Consider the following 12,775-nt stretch of genomic DNA (forward strand, 5'->3'; position numbering starts at 1 on the left):
ATACTCTCAAATATTAAATGTTTTTAATGAATGTGTATGATATTACATAGTCACAGCATGTATATAAAACCATAAAATGTTATTGGGGCGTTTTTTAGAGGGCTTTATAGGCGGAATAGGTGAATCCCATTAACTGCATCATTAGCTGCCTCATGCTAGCAGTTCTAGAAGACGTGTTTATGCTCACATATGGATTGTCGTTGATGTGCAAAGTTTTCCTTTAAGTCCACAGTTTTTTTTATTAAAAAATCCAGACTAGCCCTGAAGCCCAAAGTGGCGAGGAATTTCTGTAAATGCATATTTTCTAGTCCAGTCAAATTTTTTATGAGTTGATAGCACCAAATATTGTATGGATAAACGCTAGCCATCTTCTTCTACGACTGCTTCATTGTGACACGTATTCCTCACTGTTTCCCCCTGTAGACCGGAGACAGTACTGCATGTAGGAGCACTTATCTACTAAATAATTAACATTATTTGAGTGGTCTACAGTGATAGATGCAGCAGGGTCAATGTGCTTGCTGTAGTACGTTTATGCTTCAAACAGACAAACCCGACCACCCTCCAAAATGTCAATTTGCTACCCTTTGCTGCTGTTGGTGCAAGCATGACTTCTGTAGGCCCTAATTAATTTGGCATGGGAAGACTCTTTATAAAACATCAATAAAAGTCCATATGAGCCATTTGGGCGATATGAGGTCCAGCTTTGGGCTGTGCCACCGCAGCCTACATCGCCGTGTTACTAGAGCACCGGGTAAGATTTCTAATGAGGAGAAGCAAAAGAGTGCAAACTCCGAAGCGACTTAATTGACCAAGTGAACAAATGGCACAGACTGCCACTAAAAACCACAAGATGCCGCAAGGCGATAAAAACACAATGAAGTTGCACGGCATTAGCCAAATGCTAGTAAAGTGAGAGATGATGCTTTCATATGCGGCGTATATCGTTAAATAGTTGCCGATTTCAGCTGGTCCAACTGTTTTTTTTTTGTTTTTTTTTTTAAAGAGTCGTTGAACATAGCTGGCACGCCGAGGCCATCTGCCACGTCCTCGCCGTCTCTGCCAATGCATGATGAGACGCTTTGAATTCTTCTCAATACTTTTTAGTATTCTTCAGCACAAACCCTTCGAGCCTAACTGATGGTGACAGGCCCGTACCGAATCATAGCGATCAATATCTACTCAATTTTTGGGTTTCTTCCCAACTAGATGGTTATTGGTTCCATCCTTAAATATTAAATATGAAATTGCAGCATTCAGTCTGCATTTCATTTTTAAACGAATGGGTAAATTAAATATGAGTGACCTTCCTGTATACACTTATTCCACAGGCTGACGTGGCTCATGTGGTAGATTGGTCGTCCCCCAAACTCATGGTTGCCGGTTTTACTCTAAACAAGTAATTTTTTTTTCCATAAGAAGTCATGTAAATTCACTTTTACCTTGGTTGTAGACTCGATTGTTGCCAAAGACATGGCCGAAATGGCCCACATGGACACCACCTTCTTGTTTTGCTATGAGTTATTTCTTGATTTCTATAAAGTTTCTTATTTTCTCTATCAAAACAAACTAGAGAGAACTACAAACCACCAAAAAGAACCGCAGAACACTACAGACTACCGCTGAAAATGTAATACTATTGTATTGTATTGTAATATTGTATTACCGTATTGTAAACTAAGCGGGAAATGTCGGCGAACTGATGCACAATTTTTTTTACGTATGCTAACATTGTTCCTCGTTTATTGCTGTTAATTGGTTCCAGACTTGGCTGCACAGCGATCGAGTGGTTAGCGCGCAGGCCACACAGCTAAGAGATCGAAGTTCGATTCCACCCTCGGTTACCTCTGTGTGGAGTTTGCATGTTCTCTTCGGTTTCCTCCCACATTCCAAAAAACATGCTAGGTTAATTGGCGACTCCGAATTGTCCATAGGTATGAATGTGAGTGTGAATGGTTGTTTGTCTATATGTGCCCTGTGATTGGCTGGCCACCAGTCCATGGTGTACGCCGCCTCTCGCCCGAAGACAGCTGGGATAGGCTCCAGCACTCCCCACAACCCTCGTGACGATAAGCGGCAGAAAATGAATGAATGGTTCCAGACTTGACCTGACCGCAATAAGTGAAAGCAAAATACAAAAAACAGATTTTTGGGGGGTATTTTTGCTGAAATTTCAAGACCCACAGAATATTGAGTTTTAGGACGACATAAACATTGAAACAATGTAAAGAAACTTTAGACTCTCAACTGTCACTAGGAGAAAAGAGTTTGTTTCTAGCAGTTTTGTATCTTTATAATTGGGCAGTCAAACATGGTTTCAGTGATTTTCACCAAACTATGATAACTTAACTATGATGTTCCTCAATGTAACTTTGTTAAATATACTCCAAAACAAGCCGTACCATTACCACAGGGTTACTCTTCAATCATTTATTGGACGTGTTTCCTGCATCGGCAGTATTTTAAAAGCTCATTCATGGTGAGTTAAGCCACTGATTGGACCGCAGCTGGTGAAGAGAACACAGTGTGACTGACGCACTTTTACAACAGCAGGTCGCGCCAAAAAAAAATAAAAAAGAAAAAAAATCAATTATTACTGAAAGTTGGACAAGAACCGCATGTTGCTGCCATAACAAAGATTAGAAGCCCCTGAGATGTATCCCGGTAATTTCAGAGCACTACAACTTCTACAGCGCGTGTCCGATACAATCAGGATTCCAGCGGCTGCCGAGCGAAGGTGCTCAATCTGAGTCACCGGGTCTTATCCAGACTTTAGCTCTCTCCCCGCAGCCTTCCATCCTTCCCGCTTGCATCAGACGATCGTAAATCACTGCAAATAAATAGCGTGCGTAGTCTGTATGGCAAAATAAAAGAGGGGAACCGTGCGGGTGATGAATCAGGAAAATAATGCTGTGCTGTAATTTTGAGCGGGAGCCAGGAAATAAATGACGGGAAAGGTCATTTCATCGACATTTTCCACCTTCTCTCGATTGATATTGAGACAGTTGTGGTATTTGTCTGCTGCCTCTGTCAATACAGTGGGAGAGAGGAGAAAGTATTTTCTACTGCATAAGCGAAGAAAGTGTTTTATTGGAAACTTGATCCAGCCGAGGTTCCTAATACTTGCATAAGAGATTAGTTGTTGGATATCTCAAGGTTATGAAGGGATTTCCTTTAATTACTGTGCAGCGATGGAGGGCGTTCGGGCACTTCTGATATTGTTGATTACAGTGGTGTGTCATCAGGGCTAGCATTAGCATCTCTGAGCCTACATTTAAATTTAAAATCCAGTACTGGTTCCATGGATTTGTATGAATTTAGTCCCAAGAGTCCGTCATTTTGGTATGCTGGGGTTTTACACCATCAGATTTCGGTCTTGATGTGTTGCAATGTCGTACTCAGGGCCTGCAGACTCAGGAGCGCTGGCCCGTGTCACTTAATAATAGCGGATTTTTAATTTTATAGCACTTTCCGAGGTACCCACAAAGCGCTTCACAAAGAAGTGAAGCCATTATTCATTCACCGGAGGTGCTAATCTACATCACTAGCCACATCCGCCACGGGGTAGTCTGACGGAAACGATGCTGCCAATTTGCGCCGATAGTCTCTCCGACCACCACCAAACATTCATTGGCGTTCTTACACCAGTGGGGGGCAGCACTGAATCGGAACTGACGACCTGCTCTACCGCCCGAGTCGCTTATGAAACCTAAACACCATTAACATGGGGCCATCAGATTTGAGATGCACGGTTTCTTTTTTTCCAGATCCGGATCAACAAAAAACACAACGTATCCCCCGCTTAATGCAATTCTAAATTATTTAAATTATTTGTACAAATTACTTTTATTATTTATTATTTATTATTTATTATTTATTATTTATTATTTATTATTTATTATTTATTATTTATTATTTATTATTTATTGGTGGCATGGTGGTTGAGTGGTTAGCGCACAGACCTCACAGCTTGGAGACCAGGGTTCAATTCCACCCTCGGCCATCTCTGTGTGGAGTTTGCATGTTCTCCCTGTGCATGCGTGGGTTTTCTCCGGGTACTCCGGTTTCCTCCCACATTCCAAAAACATGCTAGGTTAATTAGCGACTCCAAATTGTCCATAGGTATAAATGTGAGTGTGAATGGTTGTTTGTCTATATGTGCCCTGTGATTGGCTGGCGACCATTCCAGGGTGTACCCCACCTCTCGCCCCGAGGACAGCTGGGATAGGCTCCAGCACCCCCGTGACCCTTGTGAGGAAAAAGCGGTCGAAAATGAATGAATGAATGATTTTTTATTTTTTATTTTTTATTTTTTATTTTTTATTTTTTATTTTTTATTTTTTATTTTTTATTTTTTATTTTTTATTTTTTATTTTTATTTTTTATTTTTTATTATTACACGGGAGCCAGGCAACGACATTTCGGCGTTTCACTGTGTTATTGTGCAATGACAATAAAGACTATGTCTATGTCTATGCACCGCTTGGCTGAATCCAAACAAACAAAACTATTCTATTGATGAAACAGCAATCCTGCTAATTAATGTATCATGGTCGGGTCTGGAACCAATCAGCCACGATAAAGGAGGGACGGCCTTATAATAATATTAGCAGAGGCAGTGCTTGATAAAGCCCACGAGTGGCCTACCGCTGAGTCCGCAGCAACACGCTTGATTACATCATTGCAGGTATCGTCGTCTCATTGCGCGCACGTGGAAAAATAATTATTTGCATCAAAGAACACTTTGTCGAATCTCCAAACGGCGGAGCAGACAATAACTTTTGAAAAACAGTGACATGTTTAAAGAAATACAGCCCGGTTGCAAATCTGACGAAGACGCAAGGAGCTCATTAGCCCCGGCGTTCCACGCTGAGAAGGCGGTTCTGGTGAACAATTGTTGAGATTTGTGCATCCTGTTTTGTTCTCATTAATGAGATTGGCTTTTTCCTGTGTGTTTGTGAAGCAGAGAGCCATGTAATAGATGCCGACGGCTCCCCATTTACATGACAAAAGGAGCATTTCTGCATAGCATTTACATAACCTGTGGGAAGTTTCTTTTTCACTTCGACCTGTCAAGAGAGGAAATAGCGGCGATTTCATCGACCGGTTACTACTACGCCGTTGGGGCTGAGCCACTCGTCCTATCAAGTGGAAGAGTTTCAAGTGTGAAATGACTAGAGGGGGGGAAATCAAAAGGTGGAGATATGACTGCCCGATGAACGCTGGTGAACAAATGCAATACAAGTACGGGCGGGTGGGGGACCGCGGGGGGGACAACTCCCAACTCCCTGCAAATACAATTGCAGTACAAACAAACACTTCGCCGCATAGCTAAACAGGTGATTAATCTCCCTTTCCGAGTGTCCTGGAAAAGCTTCTACATCTCCAGCTGCTGTGTGGAGGTGATCTCAGATATACAGTAGTCAGTGCCATTGTTTGCTCAAACACCTGCTACCCCCCCCCGTCCCTCATGCACCCCCAAACCACCTGCAGTAAACACCGTTGTCTCCAGCCGCCTGCCTGGGCATTTGTCCACAGCATCCAGTAAAGTACCGCCATCAGCCAAGGAATTAATTGCATAATAATTGCCGGGCATATTTGGTGGCGCTGCGATACTGACGTGCCGACACAAATGTATACAAAGACTAACAAAGCAAAAGATTCTCACCCAAGGCCAAACATGTGTGATCTGTTTGTTCCATTTAGGTGGAATTTCTTGATCTTTGTAGCTTATGAAACACGGAATCCCTCAGGGTCTCAAATTGTATGATTTTCAGCGTACGATCAATCATCCATCATAAGTTAGCTTACATTAGAGGCACTTAAGTGTGTTTTTCATAGGCCCCACCTTTGTCCTTTAAACAGTACATAGATGAAATGATGCGTTCTCAGAGCACTTATTATTATTATTATTATTTATATTCATTCATTTTCTACCGCTTATCCTCATGAGGGTCACTGGAGCCTATCCCAGCTGTCTTCGGGCGAGAGGCGGGGTCCACCCCGGACTGGTGGCCAGCCAATCACAGGGCACGTATAGACAAACAACCATTCACACTCACATTCATACCTGTGGACAATTTGGAGTCGCTAATTAACCTAGCATGTTTTTGGAATGTGGGAGGAAACCGGAGTACCCGGAGAAAACCCACGCATGCACGGGGAGAACATGCAAACTCCACACAGAGATGGCCGAGGGTGGAATTGAACCCTGGTCTCCAAGCTGTGAGGTCTGTGCGCTAACCACTCAACCACCATGCCACCCAATAATATATAATAAATAATAAATAATATATTTGAGTATAGCATAGAAAGCATAGAAAAGTTATCTACAATATGGTTTTTACCACTATTAGAGCCCTCTAGACAAGCACTAACACCCCTATAGTCAGCTTTACACTGGCATTCTATGAAAACATACACATTAGCATTAGGAATGCCTGATGCTAACATTACTGAGTACTACATATTTATTTTTCAACAGGGCACATATAGACAAACAACCATTCACACTCACATTCATACCTGTGGACAATTTGGAGTCGCTAATTAACCTAGCATGTTTTTGGAATGTGGGAGGAAACCGGAGTATCGCATAGAAAGCATAGGAAAGTTATCTACAATATGGTTTTTACCACTATTAGAGCCCTCTAGACAAGCACTAACACCCCTATAGTCAGCTTTACACTGGCATTCCATGAAAACTTACACATTAGCATTAGGAATGCCTAATGCTAACATTACTGAGTACTACATATCATTTATTTTTCAACAGGGCACATACAGACAAACAACCATTCACACTCACATTCATACCTATTGACAATTTGGAGTCGCTAATTAACCTAGCATGTTTTTGGAATGTGGGAGGTAACCGGAGTATCGCATAGAAAGCATAGAAAAGTTATCTACAATATGGTTTTTGCCACTATTAGAGCCCTCTAGACAAGCACTAACACCCCTATAGTCAGCTTTACACTGGCATTCCATGAAAACTTACACATTAGCATTAGGAATGCCTAATGCTAACATTACTGAGTACTACATATCATTTATTTTTCAACAGGGCACATACAGACAAACAACCATTCACACTCACATTCATACCTATTGACAATTTGGAGTCGCTAATTAACCTAGCATGTTTTTGGAATGTCACACTCTCACACTCCCGAAAAACTCGGGGAAGTCGGTATCACGTGAGGTTGATGTTTACGTTTTACTGGGCATGCCCCATTGACTATTCTGTTGGATTATAGCGGCGCATGTAGACAAGAGATTGGAATATTCCTTTCCATGGATACCATTGTTTCCGGAAAGGTCATTCGGAAAGATTTCCATTCGGAAAGAGAAAAACTCATGTAAACGTGGCTAGCGAGGTTATTCCTCGGGAAGAAGTCGTTTGTCAGGCGGGCGTTGTGAAGCGGCCTGTTGTCCGGCTGTCATCACCAGACAGTCCTGAGGGATGCCCCTTGCCGTTTGACGCCCCTGCGCAACCTGAAGTTGTGAACGACAGCCATTATTTCATTTGGATTAACAAACATTTTGTCTCAAATCTGCTTGTTTAAACCTTTTTTTTTTTTTGGGAGTGTCGGAGTGACTTGCTTACAGTCCGTTTAAGAGAGATTTCCTTTATTGCGACTCAAACCAAGACGTTTTTTCTCCGCATTTTATTCGCATTAGCAAGCAGATGGCCGACACAAGAGGCATTTCCCACTGAACTATCTTGAGCGCGACTAACACGGTAACCATACTGTGGCAGGCAGGCAGGCAGGCGGACGGACGGACGGGGCAGACGCTCCACTCTATAAACATTCTAATAGAGTTCTGCTCTTAACTGACACTTATCACCAAGCTGAGGACGGTTCCCAGGATTCATTATGCCACCGTGAGTGTCGCGTATATATATCCGTCAGCGAGCTAATTGCGCTGCCCATCACAGCACTTAGCAGTTCTGGGGCCCGGCGTAAAGCCTGAGCGTCGATGTGCCTGCCGACCGAGCTTGACCTTGATGCATCAAATGCCGCTTCTCTTATTTAATCCTCTTGACTTTGAATGAGGTCTTATCAATCGGGCGTTTTCAAGACAATGGACGAACACGAAAGCAGGGGTTGTTTTTAGCAGAGGGGCCGTCACGCCATTCCGAGTCATTAGTCGGTATCTCCGAACGTAATGCGGAATAAATAAATACATGACCAGAACACAGCGAATCAATAGCAAATACGGCAAACAAAAACAGAGTCTAATGGTGGATTTATTCCACGCTGGTGTACGGGCACTTCATCATGGTCTGCTTGGCCTCTGCCTGCTTTCATTTGGATGGAATTAAGCCACACACTTCTCTCTGGCCGGGGGAGATTTAATCGGCCAGAGAGTTCAAGTCCGGTGCCGCGACAAAAAAAAAAAAAAAGGAAAAGAAATCACATGACCAGCCTGGGATTAGACTGCCGGATGTGGAGGTCTGATGTCAGGAGCGACCCACACACACCGTGGCGCTTTTTAAAATAGAAATATAATCTAAGCAGGGGAAGCCCTTTGACTGCATGCATGCCAAACGATGACAAGGGAGCCTTGACTGCGGGAATTTTGTGGATTGTGTTGTCACAAGAGATTTGTGGTGCCGGGTTTTTTTTTTTTGTGTGTGTGTCGCTTGCTTCCCTCCCAGCTTCCATCTGCATCAGTGACTTATTACCATCAGAGAACAAGCCAAAAAAAAAAAAACCAAAATGATGCATGTGACACCCACACAAAAGACAACTCGTAAAGTCTGGGGATGTTGGAAGGGATTCACACGCTGAGTGACTTGCTATTAAGACAGCAAAAACACAAACTTAACCGCCTTACTGTCAGTTGATAATCTATTACGGCGGCCATTTTACATTAGGGACTACCGTCCGACCGGTCCAGAAGATGGTGCTGTGGTGAAAAAATATTACTTTTCACTCTTGTGTGCAGTGGAACCTCTATACCAGGGGTCTCAAAGTCAATTTACCTGGGGGCCACTGGAGCAAGGCTGGGCCATATCAGGTTTCCCCCTCCCCAAAAAAAACGCATTTATTAAAAACAGAAAAATATACAAACTTTTTCAGTGCTTTGGTTCCGATTTTCTACAATAAAAGCTCTGATAAAACATTCCACTGTTTTCAAATATCTTAATTTTTATTTTTCTGCACAAAATAAGATGAAAAATAAATAAACAAATAAAGAAAATCAATCAATCAGTAATAAATAAATATAATAATAATAATAATAAAACGGCAAATAATAAAAACTTAAGAAACCACATATAAAAAAAATATTTTTTTTTTCAGATTAAAATGAACAAAGCATTATTAGAGCCCTGTAGCCATGACAAAACACAACTATAGTCACATTTATACTTTTTTTTTTTATTTACAACATATTGCGCAACTGCAGGGTCTTGAGACACACGCTAACTCGCAAACTAGAGAGCTAGCGACCTAAACGGTAGCCTTCAAGTTATTTCCTTTAAACTTAAATAGCCAAAAACTTACCACTTCCACACGGATAGGGAGGATAACTATTAACAGTTATTTAACCTTTAACATGAACATGAATCAAACATAATAATTTTTTCTGGGTACATGATACCATACAGCATCCATATCAAACTTGCGCGGGGCCGCACTAACATTAAACTTTCGGGGGCCTCAAACTAGTGTCCTGCGGGCCACATTTGGCCGCGGCAATCGGACTGAACATACTCTATGTGTAGAGTTGTCCCTCGTTTATCGCGATTAATAGGTTAACAGGTTGCTAACCACTGCCCTAGGGCGAGCGTCACAGACAAAAAGAGTTGCTAACGTGTTCTCTTGTTCCAGTGTGGAGCTGGACTTCAAGCTGCAGGAGGACAAGCTGCAGCCCCTGATGAAGAGACTTTGCCCCATGGACAGCCAACAGTGTCCCCCCCTGCCTTACTCCAACGAAGTGTTCACATCCACGCCCAAGCGCAAATCCAAGTCAGACTCGAAGAAGCACGCCCGATGGAAACTCTGGTTCCTTTGAACGGAACATGAATTCTTTGGGTCCTTTTGTTGGGGCACAGTAATCACCCTTGCTGGTCTCAAAATGGATGAAAGAATATTCCGGGGGAGGAATCAAGCCGAGAGGATGGATAACTGGCGGAGAAGCGACATTGTTGGGGTTCTGAGCTGAGACTGTTAAACCAGCAGGAAGCTAGCTCGCGGGGAAAATACAGACATATATTTTTAACTTTGCCAAAACTTTTTCTGGCATTTTAGCTGGAGAGGATGAACTGACACCTGCAAATCCAGGTGAGTTTTGGTAATGGTAATGGTTTAATTTCATTTGAACATGCATCAGATTACAATTGAATGCATCCCATAATCAGTTCCCAGTTCCACATGTCCAAAAGGAGTAGGAAGAAGCAAAGCTTATTAAATCCTACCCCTCCATCTGGTACTTTTACAATCAGTAACTGTTACATTTGTTCACTTCCTGCTTTCCTAATATAGTTTAAGTTTTTGTTTTTTTTATTTTTGTCCCGTACCGAAGTACAAGGTGTAACTGTAACAATCGGTAACTGTTACATTTGTTCACTTCCTGCTTTCCTAATATAGTTTAAGTTGTTTTTTTTTTTTTATTTTTGTCCGAAGTACAAGGTGTAACTGTAACAATCAGTAACTGTTACATTTGTTCACTTCCTGCCTTCCTAATATAATTTTTATTTTATTTTTTTGTTTTTACTTTTTTAATGTTTTTTTTTTGTCACATACCGAAGTACAAGGTGTAACTGTAACAATCAGTAACTGTTACATTTGTTCACTTCCTGCCTTCCTAATATAATTTTTATTTTATTTTTTTGTTTTTACTTTTTTTAATGTTTTTTTTTTTGTCACATACCGAAGTACTTTGGAATCCATCTTTTGGCATGATGGTGGAACATAATTTCTTTCAATAAGAGAAAAGCCCCCCTCCCCTAAATAATTTGATATTTTTTATAGATTTTTTTTTTATTCTTGATTTTTTTTTTTTTTTTACAAAAAAAATATCTGACAAATTTCATATAATAGGGCAAAAGCAGGCTAATAAGCAAGCCAGTAAGGAGGCTAATACTAGCCTACTACTACTACCAGTAAATCTCTGACATTTTAGGGGGTCCCTTAAGCTCCCCTAAATAATTTGATATTTTTTATTTATTTTTTTTATTATTGATTTTTTTTTTTACAAAAAAAAATCTAACAAATTTCATATAATAGGGCGAAAGCAGGCTAATAAGCAAGCCAGCAAGGAGGCTAATACTAGCCTACTACTACTAGTAGTAGTAGTAGGCTAGTTTTAGTAGTAGTAATAGTAGTAGTAATAATCAGAAGAAGAAGAATGATGATAGTAATAATAATAGGCTATAATAATGATTATGATATCATTGATGACTGTCCACTGGACAGAATGGTTGCAGAGCTTGAGCAGCGGTTTTGCAGTGTAGATTGTGTGTACTTGTGTAAAGTGGGAAACTTATATCCCGGTTCTACTTCCTTATTTGGATTTTTGGATTTTTTTGAATGTGTACTACATTCATTCATATCCTGTGTATCTTCAGGGGGCTACAGGGGGTCCTCAGAACCCAGTGACGCCCCTGCCTTCAATATAAACTCCTAATGCAATTCCCTGTTGTTCATTCCTCCTCTAGAGCATCCTGCTTGGCAAGAAGAGGAGGCGCCACGTCGGAAGACCTTTCACTTGCGAAGGTGTAACGTGTGAATGGACACCACCTCCGGCACAAAGCACAAACGTGACGATTTAAAAGGGACGACAGTCAACATGGCAGCAACAGCAGTAGCAGCAAGTGTTCTCGTAACGATGTTTTGCGCTCTCGCCTGCCTCTTTTATCCGTCAACTTCCTGCTCAGCAGAGCGCTCGCCGCCTGCCAGCCTTGACAACCTCCCCCCACCCTTCCTTCTTTCTCTTACATCCTTCTGTAACTTCTTTTTCATTCAGCGCCCTGTGCAACAAGCCACCATCGCCTTAGTCATAATGTTTTCTTCTCCCCATAATGGAAGGTACACGGAGTTGAGAATGCGTATTTTGCTCAGTGGCCATATTTACCGCACTGTAATGTATTTTTTTCCGCAGGCTTTTTGTACCTGAAGCTTGAGAAAGGGGCTGAATGTTGCAGTTTTAAGATTCAGGCTGACCGATGGAGTACATGATGGGGTTGTAAAAGTAGTCATTGGTAGTTTTTACAGCCAACTTGCGCGACTAGTCTGCCGTAAAAAACAGCCTGCAGAAAATACAGCCTGTAAATATAGCCACTGCTGATATTTTATATTGTAATCTACATATTTATAGCAAACGGAATGACATTTTATGGCTGGAAACGCAAGATTTGAGATACCGCTTCCTTGGTATCGGGAGTATGTGCGGTGTTGGTTTCTGCAGATGTTTGCTGATGTTGTGAGGATTGTTTGTGGTTATGACGCAGGGACTAGTGATGTGCGAGACCACTGATTTAGTTTCCGATTTGATCCGGAGTAAAATTCAGGCTGGTATCGGCAATACCGATCCCATATTTAAAAAGCATAGTATAAATATTGTATTCATTATAAAGACATTATTTTATTAATTTAATATTTGTTATTAATTTTATTTATTTTATTACTTTTTAAAATGTTATTAATTTTATATAATTTTATTAATTTTTTTTACATTTTTTCAATAATTTTTATTATTTTAATCATTTTAATCATTTTGATAATTGAATATTTCATTTGAGGAATATATTTCTTTATTTTAA

The 12,775-nt window shown here is 41.1% G+C and overlaps 1 protein-coding gene across 4 annotated transcripts in view; it reads left to right on the top strand.

The window, feature by feature from the left end:
* insyn2ab (inhibitory synaptic factor 2Ab) overlaps positions 1–12,638 on the top strand; it is a 35,281-nt gene extending 22,643 nt beyond the window's left edge. For 3 of the 4 annotated variants that reach the window (XM_078787179.1, XM_058058817.2, XM_058058815.2), the window contains 2 exons: positions 9,843–10,295; positions 11,672–12,637. In XM_078787179.1, coding sequence (XP_078643305.1) covers positions 9,843–10,026 — 184 coding nt within the window. In that variant the 3' untranslated portion in view covers positions 10,027–10,295; positions 11,672–12,637. Of the gene's footprint in view, positions 1–9,842; positions 10,296–11,671 lie in introns of all 4 variants that reach the window. The other variant, XM_078787181.1, reaches the window with a different exon arrangement.
* The last annotated feature ends 137 nt before the right edge of the window (positions 12,639–12,775 follow it).

Source organism: Doryrhamphus excisus, linkage group LG20 (assembly GCF_037039965.1).
Source record: "Doryrhamphus excisus strain RoL-2023G ecotype Guam linkage group LG20, RoL_Dexc_Guam_v1.1, whole genome shotgun sequence".
Classification (NCBI taxonomy): Eukaryota; Metazoa; Chordata; class Actinopteri; order Syngnathiformes; family Syngnathidae; genus Doryrhamphus; species Doryrhamphus excisus.